The sequence below is a fragment of the Syngnathus leptorhynchus genome, chromosome 2, assembly GCF_054491065.1.
Source record: "Syngnathus leptorhynchus isolate UIUO chromosome 2, UIUO_Slep, whole genome shotgun sequence".
NCBI classification, from domain to species: domain Eukaryota; kingdom Metazoa; phylum Chordata; class Actinopteri; order Syngnathiformes; family Syngnathidae; genus Syngnathus; species Syngnathus leptorhynchus.
This window is the reverse complement of record NC_141196.1, coordinates 8483658-8504751: the sequence shown is the minus strand read 5'-3', so window position 1 is coordinate 8504751 and position 21094 is coordinate 8483658. Positions and strand designations below refer to the sequence as shown.

Here is a 21094-nt window from a genome sequence, read left to right as displayed (position 1 = left end):
TATATACACACACACACACACACACACACACACACACACACACACACACACACACACACACACACACACACACACACACACGCACACACTAATTGCATTTTGGTCTTCTCCAGATGTCACGTTCCATCTGCATGCCGAGAAACACGACGTTTCTCGAACACAGCTCGCGGCTACTCTGTTGTCACATTTGTCACTGAGTCTTAAAACAAGACATTTTGTGTAGCTATCGAGGGGATTCGTGGCATTAAAAAGCACCTTTCTGATCAAATATGCAATATTTTATGTGTTGTCAACCTACTATAAAAGATCGAAGACTGCCTTGCTCTCTGTGTATCAAGGCCTAAAAATACATATGTGATTGTATGTCAAGTGGACTTTATACACTATGCACTATTTATTTATTTATTTATTTATTTATTTATTTATTTATTTATTTATTTATTCTTTTTGCGCAAATAATGTAACCCTTTTTTTTTGCTTGCTGTCCAATTGAGACATTAAGCTTAAATATTGCTATAAACACACATGCACACAGAAAGTGAATGGGAGGCCTTATCAATGATGACAATGAAGAGTGACAGAACGACCCCTCCCATCACTCGTTACCACCTCCCCAAAACACACACAAACACACACACACACAAACAAAACGGCATTCCTATGCGGCGGGCGGACAACGAGGATGCAGCATTAGAGTGCACCTCGGTTAAATGGAGGGGAGGTGCCAAGCATTGTGCAGTGATTTATTGAAGTGAGGAACATATTCACGGGGACGCCTTCCCTTTGACGAGGACTTGAATGTGCAACTTTAATGGCCACTACATAGACTCACTTTTCATGACTTGCCTAATTAATGACTGACTGATGTCGAACATGACTATTCACTGTTTTTATAAAGTATTGTTTTATTTTCTTGTCCTTCTTTTTTGTAATAGTCACTTGGGGAAAAATCCTTTTATTCTTGAGTATTTTTGGTGGGGGTGCATTCCCCCGTTTTTTTTAGAATAGCTTTTCTGTTTTTTGGTCTGTTTATTGCAATTATTTTTCTATTTTTCTGAATTGTTTCCCAGTTTTTTTACGAAGTTTTTCGGATTTTGTTTCCTGCTTTTCGACCCACATTTTTTTTCCTATTTTCTACGTTAATATTAATTAAAATCTGACAAAATCTTATGAAATAAAATTGCAAAAAGTACAATGACAAATAAAAAAATCGGTATTTATTTATCGTTTTGAATGATAAAATATGAAAGATAAACATTTCTTACTTGTTCTTTTGACAATTTTATGAGCTATATTTTAAGTATTTTAAAATATAAACGACACGTTATGTAGATTTTTTTTCTTTTTATTATTTGCTTTATATTACATTTTACTATGAACCATCTCATTGTTAGTATTTTAAAGTACCCTATTATTGACATTGAATATTTTTCTGTTCATTCAGATAATAAATATTGAAATACTTATTTCATCATGAATTTTTTTTTCATTTCCTCCAAATATTTTAGAAAGGCTATATTATTAATTGAAGCAATGACATCAACATGTTATTGATCAATCTCGACAGACAAATACGTTAATACATCAAAGTCCCGTTTTTTTTTTTTTGTTCATTGTGTGGCTTGTGCCGGTGTCCCTATATTATGTATGACCAGTGTCCCCAATGTTATGACCAGTGCCTTGCAGCAGGCGCAAACATGGAAAAAGACGTATTTTTTCCTTTTTTTTTTTTTTTTTTTTTTTTTAAAGAACAAAGAAAAAAAAGAGCCGGTGGACTATAGAGTGAAAGAATAAAAGAGAGAGCGAGCGAAAGAAAAGCAAGCTTTTAATTGCGTTTGGCCTTGTGCTTCCTTTTGAGCCTGATTCGATTATTTTTGGTGCTTTTCCACCCTCTTTTTGCTGGCCGCCAGACGCGTGGAGGGAGGGAGGGAGGGAGCACCGTGTGCTCCATTTGGCCCTTTTGGCTCGCCGTAATCGAATTAGCTCACTTCTTGGCCATCAAGCACCAGCTTGTGTGCAGAAAGGCCAGAAAAAAAGAACATTTCCATAATATGCTGTGCAAAGAACAAAAAAAAAAAAAAAAAACAAGCTAAAAAACCCACGCACAAAACCCACTGGGGGAGTTACGTGATAAATGACACACACACACACACAGGCACGCACACACGTGCATATATATATATATATATATATATATATATATATATACACACACACACACACACACACACACACACACACACACACACACACACACACACACACACACACACACACACACACACACACACACACACAGGGTGGCCACAAAGTCACGCACCAATGTTAATTAAAAAAGTTATAGTAGTAACATTTATTCAAATTCAAAGTTCTTTACAAGTCTTACAAATGCTCGATATTGGTGCGTGACTTTGTGGCCACCCTGTGTGTGTGTGTGTGTGTGTGTGTGTATATATATATATATATATATATATATATATATATATATATATATATATATATATATATATATATATATATACACACATATACACACACACAAATATGGCAACAATTTATCTTATCAGAAAATGGATGGATGAATTAAATAGTACACTTAAAGCAAACAAACACGATGCACTTGAAATGCATTTGCATGACTGGCTTTTATGCGGGAAAGTGCTCTATTGAATTGATGGCGCATTTTAAGTGTTCGGTGCGTGAAGACAGTGAAATCTGTATTAATATACTCATGAAACCCGTGTCGGCATGGTTGCTGTTTGATTAGTGGGGTGACTGTTTACTGCAGCACGGGGACGCATAAAAGCAATAATAAAAGGAATTGAGACAATTAGGACAATGTGGAAGTCGATTGAATGACAATGGAGACATTTTGATGTCTTTAACGACTATGAGATTGGTCTTATAGGTGTTGTATGTTTTTTAAAATAATATATTAAACTTTTAAAGCATTCGTTGTTGTAATGGTTTCATCATTCACATTTCATGACTAAAAAATTGCACCAATGATAGACATGAACGAATTATGAAAGAATTGGAAGCTAGTAAATAATTATCACTTGTAAATAGATATGAATATTTCATACCCCCCAAAATGTACAAAAAAATGTTAAAATAAAATGATACAAAAATATGAAATGCATTTACTACAAGTATTGTTGGGGGATAGAATTGGTTTAGTGGACAAATAATGGAGAAAAATAATAATATTGATATGAAAAACATCAGGAAGTTTGTAGAACACTATAAATATTCATGATATTATTACTGGTGAAGATTTCAATAAGAATCTATTTGTATCCATTTATTCATGAATGGTAAATGGGGTTCATAGAATGTAAATAAATCACTTGTGAAAGAATAGTGATGCCAAAGAAAATCATGTACAATGATGTTCCTAAAATATGTTTCAATATTTATAATAACAGGGCAATTATTCATGCTAATATCGTTCAATCCATGATCACAATTTACACAGAAAAAATGGACTTTTGTGTCACAACTCATGAAATATACACAAAACGACGACAGGTGCTTGTGTGACACAACCTCGGTTTTATTTTTGTTTCTTGTTTTTTTGGGGGGGGGGGACAAAAACGTGACATTGAACATTTCAAGATGGAATCATGTGGACATAAATTCAGCAGATGAGCATCCTGTAATTCGCATTGGAGGCAAGAGATCGAAAAATGGCGAAAGTGTGGCAAAAGCTTCTCAGGCTGCCTTTTAAAAGCTTGGGGCGAGCAAATTGCATCAGGGAGAATCGTCACCCAACTTTCATTATTTCCAAGTGCTGTGATTGAATTAAAGGGCAAAAGGAGGGCTGCTCTCCTTCTCTGCTTCTACTGCGGCGCTATTAAATTCTAATTAGAGATGCGGTGGGTGGGTGAGGTGGGAGGTGGGGTGGTGGTGGTGGTGGGGGGGGGGGGATCAATGATGCTGCAGCTCGGCCGGACGACGGGCCCAATAGACTGATGACTTATTGTCATGTAAAGCAGGGAGGCGGCAATGGTAGCGGTGGAGGAAGAAGGAGGAAGGAAGGAGGCAGTGCGGCGTGCGCACGGCGCTGCTTTTGTTTCTGATGAGCTCGATATGCTCTGGAGACCTCCGGCAAGGCGGCTCTTAGGGGGCTTTTCACAAAACGCGCCTGGGCTGCTATAAAGGAGGCCACTTCTGGAGCGGCCGCCGAGCAGTCAACATCGAAAAAAAAAAAATCCCTCCAACAACCTCACACGTTCTCCTCCCTCTCACCCGCCATCATAAGCCGACCTGGGGAATCTTCAGCTTTTGGGTGCCTTCCCAAATGTATAAAATGGAGTATTCTTACCTTAACTCGTCCGCCTACGAGTCGTGCATGGCCGGCATGGACACGTCGAGCCTGGCGTCGGCCTACGCGGACTTCAGCTCGTGCAGCCAGGCCAGCGGCTTCCAGTACAACCCCATCCGGACCACGTTCGGGGCCACCAGCGGTTGCCCGTCGCTGGCGCCCGGTTCCTGCAGCCTGGGCACGCTGAGGGACCACCAGAGCAGCCCCTACGCGGCCGGTAAGGCGCATTTTCAAGCGTCACTGCTCACTCGCTCGCTCGCTCGCTCGGTACGGGGCCAAATTTGCGTACACAAATGAAGGAATTTATCGCGTTAGGAGAGGCTGCGTGCGTGTAATTTGGTTACGCGCGTGTCACACCCGAAAGCCTCCAACAGAATTATCCCATAAACTGCCGTAATGTGTTTACTTTGCGATGAGACGAATAATTAGATAACCAAAGAGCAAAACTCATTATTGGCGCTCAAATTGGGAGTTACAGTACTCGTGGAAGGCGACGACTTTTGACAACTTACGCACGCTCTTGCGCACGGCGCAGCCACTCATTTTGGGACAGAGTACATTTACGATTAAAAGCGTACAGATTTGAACACACTTATTATCATCTATACTCCCTGAAAAAGTGGAATTCATACATTGACGTGGATGATTACGCACGGCATCGAGATTCATTTTGGACGCAATTAAACGACATTTACGTACATGACCACGGACATAACCCCACTTCTGATGCTGTTTCATAACATTTAGCAACATCACAAGAGGTGATTTACACACGTTTTAAGGCAGAGCAACCAGACTCGTTTGGAAGGTAATACAATTCCTCATTAAACTCTTTGATTATCACCACGCGGAGTTGAACATAATTGACATCAACACTATTACGCTGCTGGATTAACGCACGGCAACTGGAATGATATCCGAAACAATTAAATTACATTTTTACAACAACAACAAAAAAAAAATCACAGTATAGTTGAACCAATATCGCCACTTGACTATAACGCATGGTTATTACGCACAGAATGCAAACGAATTAACCTGCATTAACAATTAAAACTCCATTTAAGTGATCACTTTCAAAACAATTATATCACGTATGCATTTTTTTTGCGCACAGCAACCGGACTTGTTTGTAACGGATTTTTCTCGATTGAAATCTAATCTTGATGACCACTTGACACAGAATTGAGTATAATCACATTTAAATTGGAAGCAGTCAATTCAACAATTTCTCCACCATTAAGATGATGATGCTAAACTCACTAAACACTGTATTACACAAATGTGACTAAACCTTTCTACAGAATCCCTGCTGTTATTCTAGACTATCACGATAGACCTACTGAAAAACAAAAAACAAAACATGACGTCATTTTGTCCTCCTATGTATGCAGTGCCCTACAAGCTGTTTACGGACCACGGGGGTCTGAACGAAAAGCGCAAGCAGAGGCGTATCCGGACCACCTTCACCAGCGCGCAGCTAAAGGAGCTGGAGAGGGTCTTTGCAGAGACCCACTACCCGGATATCTACACCCGTGAAGAGCTAGCACTCAAGATAGACTTGACCGAAGCCAGAGTGCAGGTAAACAATCACAAAGTCAAGAGCAGTAATTCATGCAAGTTAAATATGCTCCAATTACGCAAGGTTTGCTGCATACATTACGCGCACGCAGTAAGACACATTGACACCAACTCAATTTTTTTTTTTTTCAATATAGAATTAACGAATTAAAAGCTCATGTTTTCATTGTATATTATTTAGCAAATGGGTTCACAAACTGTTCGAGCTCAAACAACCAATTTGTTTTTTTTAAAAGACGCAAAGGTATTCAAATAACGCACACACGGACTTATTGACATATAGTGGAAAAAACGCATGTGTTTACTAGGAAGGAACAGGAAATCTGTGGGAGAACATTTTTATAAACTACCCCCCCAAATAATGTAAAGGTGCTTATAAATATTATTCCTATAAAACCCAACAACAAAACGTGTTCCACTGACTAATGACAAATTTGGGGCTGTTTTGAAGGTTTGGTTCCAGAACCGACGGGCCAAGTTCCGCAAGCAGGAGCGTGCTGCTGCAGCGGCCGCAGCCGCCGCCAAGTCCAATTCCGGCAAAAAGTCGGACCTGCGGGACGACGACAGCAAAGACGCCAAATCCACGGACCCGGACAGCACGGGTGGCCCCAACCCGGTGCCCACCTCTAATTGCGGTGGCCCCAGCCCCACCGGTGTGCAGGTGAACGGCGGGGGCGGCAACGGCGGACAGGCGGAGGCCGGCAAGGGCGCCGTGTCGTCCGGCATGGGGGTGGGGGTAACGGGGGTGGGGGTTACGGCGCCGAGTCAAGGCTGGGCCACCGCCCCGGGGACCATCACCTCCATCCCGGACTCGCTGGGCGGGCCGTTCGCCAGCGTGCTGTCGTCCTTGCAGAGACAGAACGGAGCCAAGGCTGCTTTAGTAAAAAGCAGCTTGTTCTAATTGACGTGCACACGCAGACTGATGGACACTGACAGTCAAAAGTGCTTTTGTTTTGTCTCCCTTTTGTGTGGCATTTGCTTGACAAAAAAATACATTTCATGGCACATTCGGCAAATTGTTGAAAAATTGGTGGGTCGAAAATAACGCGACTGCACAAAATAACTTACAATTCGGTTGTTTTGTACAAAACAGCCCAAATTTGGATTGCTTAGTACGTGCACGCACACACACACACACACGAATTGCTTTCCCTTTTTGACCCGTACTGGGTTATTTTTGACCCAACTGTTTTTGGAGCGTTGGCGAGCTCACAGTCGTGCATTATTCACAAACAATATTTATACCCAACAAAAGACAAACGTTGTCTGACCATGCGGAAGAGCAAAGTTTCATCAAGAGACTGCATTTGGAAATTTTTGAGGCATTTAATTGACAGCTGCTTATTTTTACCATTTATTATGACCAATACCGCATAATTTTTTTACCGCATTCATTTTGTCTGAGGTTGTGGACAGCTGCACAATTTCATGTCAATTGCATTTATCCGGGCTGGTTTAACATTGTTGTTTAATTTCAACGACTATGCAGTCGTGTAGCTTTAACAAGAGCATGCATTTTGTCTGGACGATCATTTCGAGTCAACATTTAGGCTATTCAACATACTCTATCATTCATCTGGGCTGGTTTAAAATTTTGCAAGACTCACGGGCCAGCGCATTGAACTTGGACTTTACCTGTGATCAATTTCTGATGGGTTAATAATTTTGCAAGAACCACGACGACTATGCGGCCAACCACATAGACTTTTCCAGAGCGTGCATTCCAGTGCAGGTCATTTCGATTTCTGTTATTTCTGACAGAATGAACTATGCGGCACGCAGGCTGCATAGCCTTATACAGTTTCCATGAATCTGAGCGAAGTTTGGACTTTTTGTGCGATTCAACCAGACTTTTTTTTTTTTTTTAAACTTGATATTTCATCCATTTTCTTTTATTGTCCACTATGAGGAAAAGAAAAGGCACAATTACAGCAACACCCCTCCAAAGCCCCGCCCCGCCCATGGACATAAATCTATGTTTCGTGTGTCTTTCTATGACAGTGTGTTTGTGGCTCCAATTGTATAGTGTTAATATGTATTCGCGTCTCCTAATAGTTGAATCATAGACACGTATAGTCTTCATTTTAAGTCGGATTCCCTAAGAATTTATTTTTGGTAAAAAGGGAATGTATGCAAATGTTGTATTTATTTGGATATAATTTGCATGTCTCTTTTTGTTTTTAAGTCTCCCACTTTGTTGTGAACATTGTTGTCTGGAAGGTTATTTATGTTGTTAGTTCTGGATGCTTATATTTAAAAAGGGAATATTTCTACGTGTGCACATAGTTTTCCAAGGCATTGAAATGGTTGTTGATGATACAAAAAAATAATAGGAAAAAAAAAATGGCTTGGTCATGTTTTTGTTAGCTTCTGTGGTGTGAAGAACGTACACGATAACAGTGGAAATGTTCGTAACAATTTCCGATGGGAAGCGATATTAGCAAGGTAACAAGGTGGCAATTGTTCATTTTAGGTAAAACCTTATAATTAATGTAACGGTTTAAGCTTGATTTTAGACAGAAATTAAATTCGTCCAGAAGCTATTGCATAACAAGAACCCAAAATTGATAAAAATCTGCAAAGGTTCACAATTTCATATTTCTATCAAACAGCTAATAGGCTTGCAAAAATCGATACATTTTGTTTTTTTAATTTAGAACAATCTCACATTTCAAAAGCATTTAACTTGATTATTTTTCATATCTGCGAACTTGGTTAAACTGAGGTAGGAGGTAAAATATACCCAAATATAAAATGGTCTTACTAAAGGGAAACACTTTTGACTCAGGTAATATTATGATATAATATGCAAATTATGATGTAAAACATTTTAGAAATGAAATCAATCCAAACTTAAAATTACTTCGTTGAAAATGAAAGATTAACAAAGGTTCATATGGAGAAACATGTTTTTTTCTCGACAAAAAGTGTATCAAATATATTCACCTAGGGTTCAACAGGTTCTTTCCCGGCTGACCAAGACCTGATGGATGAATTAAAAATCAATTATGAAGAAAATAACTTTTTTTTTTTTTAAATTAACCTAAAAACTTGCCCAAAATGTGAAAAAGAAAAAAAACATTCAAATAAACACCTGCTTGCACCCCATTCAAAACAAAGCAAATACTTACCTTTGGGAGAGCTGTTCCTAATAGTTTGCCCTCTTGCTGAGAAATGCCTCAAAATCAGAAGAACATATAGAAAGACAGTGACTTTGGATGGTTTTATTTAGAAAGATACAGTCATTGCATTGACACAGTTAATGAAAGGATACATCGAAATATGGTGTTCAGGTGACTACTACAATAAATACACGAGAAAGCCTCTGCGCTAAAAAGAGAAAATGGAAAATGCTCAATGACTCCAGGAATTAAGCGCAGTGGCTATTGCTTTGATTTGTACATTTTTTACAGCATCTTTTGGTTGTAGGCTTAAACGTGCAGTCTTTTTTGTTAAACATCGGCAGCACACTGCCCGACACTCAAAATGCAAACACAGCAAAAAAAAAAAAAAAAAAAAAAAAAAAAAAGTTGGCAAAGGTTCAATAGACCTTTCGCTCAGACCCCCTTAGTTATTGTTATTAAGATCAAAAAGTTTCACACAACATAAAGTCTGTGATGGTGGTTGACTACATAGCGTAATGTATATTTTGTTTTTATTTTCTGGGCTAGTTCGGATTCTGTCTGCTTCTTTCATCAATTGAATATCTTCATTCATGGTTTTCATTACTGTGGGCAAGTTTCGACTTGATTTTTTATTTTATTTTTTTGAGGGATGCAACCGACTGTGGATGACTGCATAGAGTCTAAAAAGAAAACATTTCCATTTAACCTGTGTCACTATGCATAAACAAAAACTTCAGGAAAGCATTGTTCTTATTTGCTGCGTTGTGATTGGTCACGCTACATTTCCGGGGACACGATTTAAGCGAAAGGTCAATTGTCTCATCCTGCGTATATATTTCTCACATACGAGAGCATTCTATCACTGCAAAATCAACGACGCGGCAAAGTGGACGACTTGCAATGAAGGAGTGCGAGGACAATTTGGCCACTGGTCGCCTTCAAAAGAAAATGTTTTTTTTTTTTTTTCTTTTTCTGCGTCGTTCTTTTGTTCCTAAGGCACATTAAAGTAGCGGATTCAGTTACTGCCCTCGTGAATTACATTCAAAAAGTGTGTCAGTGGAAGCCTTGTGGATTACTATAACACATTCTCAACATAAGGTGTACAATTCAGTGCTGATCCAAAATAACAAATGCACCAATAGAGATTCAGTATTGTGCGTCGTGAAGGTTAATTTGCATATCTCATCTTGTCTGCTTTTGCGAGTGACAAAGTGGATGCCGCTTGGTGAAAAAGAAGAAAAAAGGAAACACCAAAATAAACCAAATTAAATCCAATTAAGGTATGTATGAATGAACCACACTTGATGAATGGTGTCTCAAATAGATTGTGCTTCGTAAAAATGACAATATGAGTGAATGACTGTTCTGACTGTTGATACTCTGTAGTCAAAAAATAATATATGGGTGAAAAATCTTGGATTGACCCACGTGATGAATGGGGGTTGAACGGGAGGGCAGGGCTTGGCAGGTGATCAGGTTCAACTCGACTGGAGACGTCACAAGGTGGTCGGCTGTCCGGCCGCTGGAGTGGGGAAGAGAGACCCACAAAAATTCAGCATACAGCAACAAACGGTGGAGACAGATGAGGAAAAAGGAAACTGATGAATGCCAGCTAGCTGACGGTGAATGTCTGTCAGTGATTCTCAAAATGTGGAGTGGTAGCATTTATTTTACAGGCACGTGTTCAGGTTCGAGCTATTCAATTATGGTTGATGTAAATGTGGACTAAAATCAAGTCGTGTGTGTGAAGGATGTTTAGTGGGGGCGACTCACAACGGGAGCGAATGTAGCACTGGTGGCAGTTGAGCAGGCCGCTGCGGATCCGCACGTCGGTTCCTGTGGACATGTCTCCTAATTGGCCCTTGCACACCCCGCACTGACCACAAAAACATTGAAATGAACATAATAAAGACTTAAATAAATAAGTCGCTTTCTCGAAAAACCGCATCTATTCCTTTTTCATGTAGTTTCACACTTTGCACACATGCTAACCTGGGTAAAATGTCTTCACTAACCTTAAAGCAGTCGATGTGGAAGTAGAGACTGAGGGTCTCGATGATCATGGCGGCCCCTTTGCCTAGCGGCTGCCCGCAGCTGGAGCACAGCTTCTTGCCGCTGACAGACCTATCAACCGCAATAACATTGGCAACAATCAGCCCATGTGCTGCTTCAGCAAGCTCCAGAGTTGGTGCATTATTTGCTGGATTTCCTGCAAGATGGTTTGGTGTGTGTGTGTTTGTGAGAGGGTGGGCATGTTCTCTCACCCCAATCCCTGAACATAGGGCAGGGATATTTAATAATTGATGTATGTGTCCCAATACTTTTGTCCTCCTACAAACCTAATTTTTGTTCTCATGACAGCAAGCACAAGTAGAAGACAAAACACAACGTTGATGCGAGGCACAAAATGGTAGCGATGAGGATACCTGTTGGGTGGTGCGTCGACAGATGGCGGAGGGGGCTTGGGTGGGCTGCGCCCAGCGTTTATTGTGGTGGGTGCATTCCTGGAAAATGGACAAGACTGTTGCAGCATTCAGCTGACAATGCGGCTGACTGCACAGCCTTGAAACCAGCCGCATTCATCTGGGATCGCTTTGTAGTTTTGAGAGATTCAAATAATTATGAGGATTACAGAATGCCTGCATTCATTTCGGGATGCAGATTACTGCATCTTGTTTTTTCCAGAGCCTGCTGTTAAATGGGTTGCACGAGATGACGGTAATCTGAGAATGATAAAAGCTTGAGATGCCACCTACTGGCCAAACACAGTAACTGAAAGACTGCAGGTTGTTACGATGAATGCCGAAAAAGCGCACTTCTGTTGCCCTGGTCATTACTCTCATCAATTTGTCAGACAGAAGGCAGAAAGCTTCTTTAAATGATAAGACTGAAGCGAATACATTTAAAGACCATTCAAACACACACACACGCACACACACACACACACACACACACACCTGCGTTCTCCTGCAGGCCGAGCGGGCTTGATGGTGTCAACGTCTTGCCGTTTCTTGACCGGGGCGGAGGTCTTGGCAGCCGTTTGGTGAAGTTTTTGGCCATTTTTCACGCAGCTAGTCTGACTCACTGAGCTGTAGAGGGCCCACATCTATGTTAGGGCTCTATTTTTAGGATGTTACCTTCTACACACGTTAGGATGTCAGATGAGCTGGATCTTAACCCAAACTGACTTTGGGTGTGTAAAGTAGGTGCAGTTCATTGTCAATTCAGGTTACTTTGCATTAATATTAGGTGTAAACTCGCAGATCTAAGATCCCTGGATGATTTGGTAGAAAATCAGTTATGCATACCTTTAACAATGTCTCTTGTTAGTTAAGATCATGTTTACTGAGGAAAAGTTTTTTTTTTTTTGATATATGCTTTGATGCGTCGACAAACCTCTTGGCTGTTCTGACGCTGTCGTCGGCGGTGCTGATGTCGCTCGTTTTGTCGTTCTCTCGCGGTCTACACTCAACCTCTCCACTCTCCAGCTGTGTTAGCCAATCAGAAGTAAAGACTGTTAGTTGGTGGACCAATCACAGAGGTTTTCAAATTGGGTTCAGGGGGGCTCGAAGATGCAAGTTTCGAGGCCCGCTAAACATTATTGCAATAAATAATGCATCGTTTAAAAAAGCGCATACCTAACATACGGTACAATGACTCCAGCCTACGTTAGCTTTTTGTCCATTGTGCTATCTGCAGCATAAATGTATTTAGAGCAAAAGGATGATCATTATCATAGGATTATGACTTTGTACAACTTCTTGTCACAAGAGGGTGACTCTCCATCTCATCAACTCACTATATTGTTCTTGAAAAGATTGATTTAAAATAAACACAAAAATTCCAAAAATATGGCATCAAAAATTAATTTTTGGTAAGCCAAGACATTATAGTGTATAGTATTTATATATAGTGCATTTCATACAGAAGGTATGCTTAATAATAACACAAACTAATAATTAAAAAACCGAAATAAATAAATAGTTAAATAAATACGATTTGTTCACCGAATGTCTCTCCAGTTGCTCCTGTTTGCGTTCCCAGTCAGCAAGTGAGCGCACGATGGTGTCCTGGCAGTCGGACACGGACGTGGCGGACGATTGCGGAGTGAGTGCTGTGACTGTCTCTTCCAGGATGAGACGCTCCTGACGAGACAATCAAAGCCCATGACCACAGACTTTCATTTGGTATTGTCTAAAATGTGCTCCCACCTCCTCATGGTAGCGCCTCTCCTCCTGCGCAACCTCCCTCTGGGCCTTCTCCCACTCCTCCTTGAGCTTCTTCTGCTCTCGCTGGTATTTCTCCTGCGTTACCGAGGTAACGCACCACGAGCATATACAAATAGAGGAAGAAAAGACATTGCAATTGATGTCGGAGGCATGCAAAAATGGAATCAATTTTGGTTTGTCAGGAGTGAACGTAAACAAAAAAAAAAAGAGGCGAAGAAGCAAGCAGGAGGTGGACATGCAAACAGGCTTCCCAGAAGAGTAACACTGTTGAAAAAGTCGTCTTTTACAAAGTTAAAGAGTTGAAGTGAAGATATTTTTGGACGCCTTTATCACATTCATTTTTAAGACTTTGAGTTTGAAACGTTTCATTTAAGACACTTGGCCCCACCATAAACCCAGAAAAAAAGCTCCATTTTGATTGACACTGTCAGCTTTTCAAGAATTTACTCAAGTGATTGAAATTTGAACTGCATAGAGCGGTTTCAACTACTTGGTTGCTAGCTGAAAAAAAAACATTATTATCAAATTTATGAAGTGACTTTTTTTTCTATTAAGACTTGCATTGGAAGACTGACGACAGAATCACAAAGAAAGAAAAACAATTACAGGGGATAAAACAACCAGCACAGTAACGCACCACACATTCTTCCATTCATCATCGAAGGTCGGAAACCTTTCTCACTGAGTTGTGGAGGAGGGAGGGGGGCATTTAGCCAACAGAATCTCGCCCCCAAGCACAAGCTATGACAAAGCTCCTCGTGCTGCTCAACTGATGGCAGATGTTACCGTACAATAAACGTGCTGATCATCAAAATGGCGGCAAGCTTTTACAGGCGCAATGGAGTGCGGTTAATCAGCTTTATGACATATGATGCCTTTAAGATATAAACTGGTGTCACCGTTGAAAAGCAGCAGTGGAAAAACATAAATAATGAATGAATAATCATTCATTCTAGCAAAAATAAAGCATCCCTGGAAGGGTAGCAGGTTTTTGAAAGTGTGACTCCCTTGTGCAAATCAAACCAAAACTGGCAATGAATCCTGACAGAGCTCATGTGCCATGCGTGTCCTCGCCATCTATCCATGTACCTGCAGCAGGCGCGCCTGCTCTTGCTGCCACCTTTCCTGCCGCTTTCGCTCCTCGGCCGGGTCCCAGGACCAGCGATCGGCCCGCCTGGTCTGAGGCGACACCGGCACTGAAACCTAACAGGATGCCCCCGCCCCAACCCACCACAACACATGCATCCACAAAATCCAAAGCACCAAGATAGTCATGCACACGTCGGGCACCCTCAAACAATCAGGAAATCACGCACACAGACATACAGAAAAAAAAAATGGAGGGGAGAAGATAGATAGTTGGTCTACCACAACAGCACTAGTCCAATGCTATCCAATCCTACTGAAGGAGAAAGACAGAAAAGGACAGAGGTGACCAGAGGTGGGAGCAAGTCACAGATGTGCAAGTCAGAAAGAAATAAGCTGTTGCAGTCCCAAATTATTGGAGCAAAAATCAAATGGAGTCAAGTCATATCTTGAGTTAAGATAGTCTTAAGTCAAGTCTCTTGATTTTGAAAAGCTTCCGAGCACAATAAGAATCTGGACATGTCGACGTAAAATTGTTAGAAAAACAAAGTTGATTGTACTCACGTTGCCATAGTGATCCTTCTCTCCCTTATCTGCAGATTGTAAATGTACAGCAACAATGAAACAAATGGCAACAATTAAGTGTAATATTATGCTGTGGCATATCACTATTTACAACAATTTGCAATAGAATACAAAAATAGCTCAGAATCATCTATATCATAATGCATTTGTGTGTCCCAGCCCCCTATAGTAAAAAAAAAAGTACAATTACCTGCAAAGAACTCACAGCGTAAATTTGGGTTGCTGCTTGTCAGTGGAGAGCGGGTACTGTTTTCAACACCTATGGGGAAATATATGGTTGAAAAAGTCAAATGGACAAAACCACTGATAGTTTAATGTGTGTCGAGTAACCTTCTGTGGTTGTAGTTGGCAGATGATGTCCAAAACTGGGAAGGTCCTCTTTCTTCTGGTTTGTCCCCACGTGACTGTCTATGCTCGTCTAGCGATTTTACAGGATTATTAATCGGATAGATGGAGATGTTGAATTTGGAAGGATTTTAATGGCTTACCACTGAGGTTACAGGTTTTGTGCCAAGCCCTGACTCACACGACGGTACAGTCTCTTGTTTGGCTTCTGCAAAGACAGTATTTTTATTGGACAAGCGTGATGTGTCTGCAATATGACAGAAACGCAAATGTCCACATGGGGGCAGTAAAACAGCATGTGACTCAGACCTGCAGATGTTTGGAGGTGTTCTGCTGATTGAGACTTTTTCTCCACTAGAGTGACTGCTGACTGCCTTCCACTCTTTCTCTCAAAGCTCTCCTCTGGTTTTTGCAATTCCTAAAAAAAAAAAAAAAAACAACAGTATATCGTTGCATCATTTAAATTGAGCATTGCAGTGAAGGAGGAATTTACTATAGCAGGCATTTTATTAGATGTGCAGCCTGGCTTTTTAATATTAGTATTTGATGGGCATGATTACATTTATTTATAGATTTAAAAATGGCTGGCAATAAAAGTACTGTAATAAGCTAGTTTTACCACTGGTAGCGAAGTAGGCCTGCTGGGTGGCGTTGAACACAGAGCGACTTCTTTGTCTTGGATGTCACTTAAAGCTCCCTCTACGTTGGTGGACGCCAGAATTCCTTTTGTCGCCGAGGCACTCGGGTGGTGGGCGGTGGCTTTGGGCAACGAGTACGGTAAGAAAACCGGAAAGGACTCCGATCCTTGACTCTCAGGTGTGGCGGAGTCTGCTGCCATGTTGCCGTTGACCCGCAGGATTCCATCAGCCTACAACAAAATGGATGCTGTGTTGAGATAAGTCTGTGCTAAGATGATACTTGGCAATGCATATAAAACACGGTATAAAATGAAATGTGACTAAACCCTGCAAAATACAAATAGGTAGACACACATTTAACAGTTGTTTTGCATAATGCAGCAATGTCACAATGATAATCGGAGTCCGACTTAGACTGAACTCAATATGAAATTACAACACCTGACCCAACATACAGAAAACAATTGACCGCTGCCAGTCTGAATATGATCGATCCTCAAAGGAGTTTGTTAAGCCCTTGAATTCATCCGAAATGGCTGCACCAAACCAAAATGGCTGACCTTCCTGTTCAAGTTGGACATGGGTTTTGGAGCACATTGAACGCCCCCCACCCCTCAAAAAAAAAAAAAGATGACATCATCTCATTAATAGCATTAAACAGTGCTTCCGAGAGGAGGTAATGAGAACTAGGACTGAAATGAATCTGTGGCTAAAACCCCACTTGTGCTTTCATTTGTGCTGGGCTCGGGTACTATTATCTTAAGCATGCAAACCTTAGCAACAAGCGGGCCTCAAAGACAAAGAGACGCTAGTAATATATGTGTGAGGAGGCTCCTTGTGAACTTCCCAGTGGGTGCCCCCCGCCCCCTACCTCCCGATTCCGCGCCCCCTATATACTACCTCCACCTTCTCATCCGTCTCCAAGCAGCTTGTGTGGGCCGTCTTTGTCCACTCCACACTGAGAGGGCCCTTCGCCGGCAACTTCTTAGGTCAATAGGGAACACAAGACTCCATTCTATGTTGGACTGGGACGCTTGACAAGACATTCCAGAGGAGCACTTGGCTTCATTTAGCTCAGTAGCGGCCATCGTTGCCTAACATTTTATCCGGAAAATGTTTCTTCCTGTTTTGAATAAAGTAATAGATTCAGCAGGCCCGCGACCCTCGTGAGGATAAAGCGGTTCAGAAAAACGATGGATGGATTTAAAACATTTTAGAGACACGTTTGTCATTGTTGCTGTCACGTGTGAACATATTTTCAACCAAAAACACACATTTTATAAAAAGGTGTCTTACATCATTTTTGTCACTGAAACACCCACTTAAGCATTGTTTGCAAATCATAGCTATGGAAAATGAAATCTTGTGCTACATTTGTCCCATTTCTGTAATGCTCCAAGATGCCACAAGATAGCACCAAAGTCCTAAAAGATGAGTCAAAGTGGGGGGACCTCTTGAATTACTTCAATGCATGCATCAACCTCATAAAATGTAGTCTGGAGATCCAAAAAGACGGTCTTCTTCAACTAATACCACACAATGATTTACACATTTATAAAGATAAAGCATTCACGGTACAGGAAGGAAAAAGTAAATGAAACCTTGAATAACAGGTTCACCCTCCTAAGGTAGCAATATTCTTTGTGTGGTATTATTTAAAGCTGAATCTGTGTGGTTATTCCTGTGATTTAGATGGAAGAGACTTTATCGTCACAAATCGAATGCACTATTAGTGTAAAACTGACCTTACTGGAACAGGGTTCCGGTGTAACAGGCCAGGGCTGAAAGTAAGGCTCAGGCGTCGGGCTGGACGGCGGCTCGGACGAGCGGATCTTTGGCCCTTGCGGCGGCGAATCTCTGGGCCACTCGTCGATTTGCGCCTCCACCGTGGACGTGAACCTGGGGGCCGGCGCAAACGGTTGCCGCAGATACTTCAGGGGGCCGTCCGGGTCGGCATCCCACGGTTCAGAGGTGGTCGGCGAAGGTGTGAGGGAGATGGGGAAGCCGGAGAAGGACGGGTCTGCCGAAACGCTGCGGTCCAGGACCTTGGGCAGCTGCAGGCGCTCCATAACCGTCTCGCTGATGGAGAAGCGCTGGGCGTAACGCTGGAGGATGTAGGCCGCCTCCTCGGGGGTTTTGGCTCTCCGGTAAGCTGCCCGCAGCTCCTCCTCACGACGCTCCCTGTGGAGACCAATAGAGGGAAGCATGCTTGGAATTCCCCGTTGTCGTACCGAGCACAAGTCGATCACGAGACTAGTGTACAGTGTGGTCTGTTTGGTGTTTTCATAGACTGGCTGATTAGAAAACAGGCGTTTGCGCCGTTGTGGGTGTGGACACAGCCGACTCAATTCTTCGCCTGTCAAAGTGGCTCCCCTCACGCCTTTTAAATTTGGACAGGGGACAGACTCGCATGAAAAAAGAGAAATACGCAAAGTACATTTATAGGGAACGGCAAGATCTTTGCTTGCTAATTATGTTGGACCTACTTGTCCTCCACAATCTCCTTGTAGGTCTTGATGCTCCTCCTCCTCTGCGAGATGCACTCTCCTCCGATCATCAGCTGCTCCATCAACTTCCTCTCTTCCTCCTTCTTGATCAAGTCCTGAGAAATGCTGCGTCGGCGATTTTTCCACCGGGCCAGATCCTGCCGCACACAAATGATTATTGTTCACTTCATTTTGCTCCATGCGTAACGGTCAGGGAAATGGCTAATATCTCACTCACATCCTGCCAGTGACTATCGTCTTCCTTCATTTGGTTGATCTGATTGCGCATCAGCTCATGACGCACGTGACTGTGTGGCGGCAAGAGGGTGGTGTTGTTCACCTCGCCGCGCATGTCAATCATACTCATACTCCTGCGAAGGAACAAATCATAAACAGAAATTTGCCATTGCTGCACACGTGTCACATGTTTTTAGCGGTTGTCGAAGAATGGGAGTCATGTTTTAGTTTAAAACACAAAAAACAGATTTTCCAAACTCAAAGTTTTTTTCTTTTTCCCCAGCAACTGCAGTATTATGTGGCGGCAGCGCTACAAAGTTGGAATTTGCTCACAAGAAATGTTATAGAAGAACTGCAAATCACAGATGTCCTATTCTATGCTAAATGTGATATTGGCAAAGTAAACATGACGTTCCACAATCGCTGTATAGTCGGTGTGTAATCCTTGCATGCTATGGCAAAAAAAAAAAAAAGGCACTTTTTCATAGTCTTTCCAGATTTCTCCCCAAAACAGAGCAATTTCTTTCATTAGCATTTTGCAAGTAGAGTGTAGTATATGGATATTAAATATAGCTATTACTCATATTGTCTTGAACTGTAATAATAAACATAACCTTGAGCAAATAATTTCTATTTGATCATTATCACGGCACAGCTGCTATTTTGGCACCGAATGCATTCCTTCAATAAACAACAGGGCTGGCAGATCTGACCACATGGGAACTGGACGACTTACTGTGGGTCATGTGACACGCTGGCAGGACACATGACAGCATGGAGAGACAAACAAACACAAATGTGGATTACTGAATGTTTGCAGAGTAGACGGTGACAAGAAATGGTCCGGGTGTCAAGATTTTAGGGGGTTGAGTGATGTTGCGCCAAACATTCACAGGGGGGGGTAGTATTATCCACATGCAGACAACTGCTGCTGTTGTTAAGGATGCATCACAAACCTTGGCAAAAAGGTCACAGCTTATGTTTGAAAGGGGCCATATGGAGATTTAAACACATAGTTGGGTCTTGAAATGCCTGTGCTTGCCCACTCAACAAATGTGAAAGTAAAGAGACGATCAGGTCGGAGCCAAAAGGTAAGCAAATCTGCAGCGCTAGCTCAGATGAGTCAATGAAGCGGCCACTGTTGTTTCCCGTCAGGCTACGGCCAACCTCCCGAGCTTATTTTTGACTTTCAGAGAGCTTTGCAGGTAGGCAGAAGACCGGCTGGGAGAAAGTGCGCAGCTGTCCGGTTCAAGCATGGGGTGTGAACAGGGTCAGCAAAGGAAGCAGAGCTCATTTCCGTACATCCTGAGGGAGGGTCCCGTGTTCCCATTTCTGTGTGCACCGTAGTCCATGCATGTTATGCTGTGATTACCAAAACATTACAACATACAGATTTGTATGATTACATTTGAATATATGTAAAGTGCCTTCACTATAAAAACATCTTTTGCATTTTTTTTTGTTGGATTGTTTTTTTTCCTGTATACAAACAGGCAGGACTCTGGATTTTCTGCTGATGCATCAATCTTTGGGAGCTTCAAAACAGGTGGTGTAAAACTAGCATTCCAACTACAAAGACACCCAAGAACGGTTTCAAATTTGTAAAGGTACCACATTTTGTCAATTCAAATAAGCCAAGCAGACTCCCAACGTTACACTTTTGTAAAATGACACGTTATTTGCTTGATGTGATACAACCGCATGATTGCTAATGTACACACATCACACTGTTTATGCAAGCAGCAGCTCATTTCAAAAGCAATCCCTACCATCTGTTCTGCACACAGTGCCGGTGGGAAAAAAACATGGAACCACTGGCAATTTCAATAACAAGCCGCCGGTCAAACAAAGCGATATGTCTCGTCTAAATACCATCTATGACATCATCCGGGACGGTCACAAACAAGCCTGTGAAGAAACACTCACCGCAAAGGTCTGTCTCCCCCTACAGGTGAGGTGGCCGTACTCCAGCTCTTGCGCTCGCCGTCATCCTTGTCGCCGCCGTTCTTCTTCTTGCGCAGCGGCGTCGGCATATAGTTGCCCTGGTTGCACTTGTTGGGCAGGTATTGGTTGAAGGGCATGGCGGTGCGCGGCTCGCTCACCGAGGTGCGGCGGGCTAACATGTCATCCTTGTGGATGTCCGGGGTCTTGCGGTGTGGTGGGCCGTCTGACTCGGAGTCACTGCCCCGGCCTTGGGGAAGAAACAATCATGAGCAATGATCTGACGTAAAGTATCAATACGTAGGTACAGTAGTTGACTCCTTGATAATAGATGAAACATTTCCTTCAAGTCAGTTCACAATATTGACAAAGTTATGGTAACATAGTTTTGATAGCATGAAGTCAATATCTAGCTCTTTAAAAAACATGGGACCTTTTTTTTTTGTCAGTACTATGACCCAAATTACAGTCACAAATTCCTTTGAAATCCAACAAATGTAAACGCTTCAAATAA

At 41.9% G+C, this 21094-nt stretch overlaps 2 protein-coding genes across 4 annotated transcripts in view; one reads left to right on the top strand and one right to left on the bottom strand.

Moving 5' to 3' along the window:
- Positions 1 to 4303: 4303 nt before the first annotated feature.
- phox2bb (paired like homeobox 2Bb) lies at positions 4304 to 6809 on the top strand. Its single transcript, XM_085905901.1, has 3 exons — positions 4304 to 4544; positions 5722 to 5909; positions 6360 to 6809. Exons 1-3 carry the CDS (start codon positions 4304 to 4306, stop codon positions 6807 to 6809), a joined length of 879 nt encoding a protein of 292 aa, XP_085762027.1.
- A 2293-nt stretch (positions 6810 to 9102) lies between these two features.
- limch1b (LIM and calponin homology domains 1b) overlaps positions 9103 to 21094 on the bottom strand; it is a 33566-nt gene continuing 21574 nt past the window's right edge. For 2 of the 3 annotated variants that reach the window (XM_085905413.1, XM_085905414.1), the window contains exons 8-26: positions 20566 to 20830; positions 18641 to 18773; positions 18403 to 18560; positions 17662 to 18097; positions 15898 to 16146; positions 15588 to 15696; positions 15422 to 15486; positions 15264 to 15351; positions 15124 to 15192; positions 14913 to 14941; positions 14352 to 14465; positions 13245 to 13337; positions 13041 to 13178; positions 12430 to 12521; positions 11991 to 12122; positions 11460 to 11537; positions 11049 to 11157; positions 10807 to 10909; positions 9103 to 10555 (exon numbers count right to left, since the gene is read on the bottom strand). In XM_085905413.1, coding sequence (XP_085761539.1) covers positions 10530 to 10555; positions 10807 to 10909; positions 11049 to 11157; positions 11460 to 11537; positions 11991 to 12122; positions 12430 to 12521; positions 13041 to 13178; positions 13245 to 13337; positions 14352 to 14465; positions 14913 to 14941; positions 15124 to 15192; positions 15264 to 15351; positions 15422 to 15486; positions 15588 to 15696; positions 15898 to 16146; positions 17662 to 18097; positions 18403 to 18560; positions 18641 to 18773; positions 20566 to 20830 — 2486 coding nt within the window. In that variant the 3' untranslated portion in view covers positions 9103 to 10529. The remainder of the gene's footprint in view (positions 10556 to 10806; positions 10910 to 11048; positions 11158 to 11459; positions 11538 to 11990; positions 12123 to 12429; positions 12522 to 13040; positions 13179 to 13244; positions 13338 to 14351; positions 14466 to 14912; positions 14942 to 15123; positions 15193 to 15263; positions 15352 to 15421; positions 15487 to 15587; positions 15697 to 15897; positions 16147 to 17661; positions 18098 to 18402; positions 18561 to 18640; positions 18774 to 20565; positions 20831 to 21094) is intronic. The other variant, XM_085905415.1, reaches the window with a different exon arrangement.

What these genes read in the sequence shown, in the direction of transcription:
- phox2bb (XM_085905901.1), top strand. Translation starts at nt 4,304, where the DNA reads ATGTATAAAATGGAGTATTCTTACCTTAACTCGTCCGCCTACGAGTCG. An exon ending in GAGCAGCCCCTACGCGGCCG is followed by an intron (nt 4,545 to 5,721) that starts GTAAGGCGCATT and finishes CTATGTATGCAG; the next exon opens with TGCCCTACAAGCTGTTTACG. An exon ending in TGACCGAAGCCAGAGTGCAG is followed by an intron (nt 5,910 to 6,359) that starts GTAAACAATCAC and finishes GCTGTTTTGAAG; the next exon opens with GTTTGGTTCCAGAACCGACG.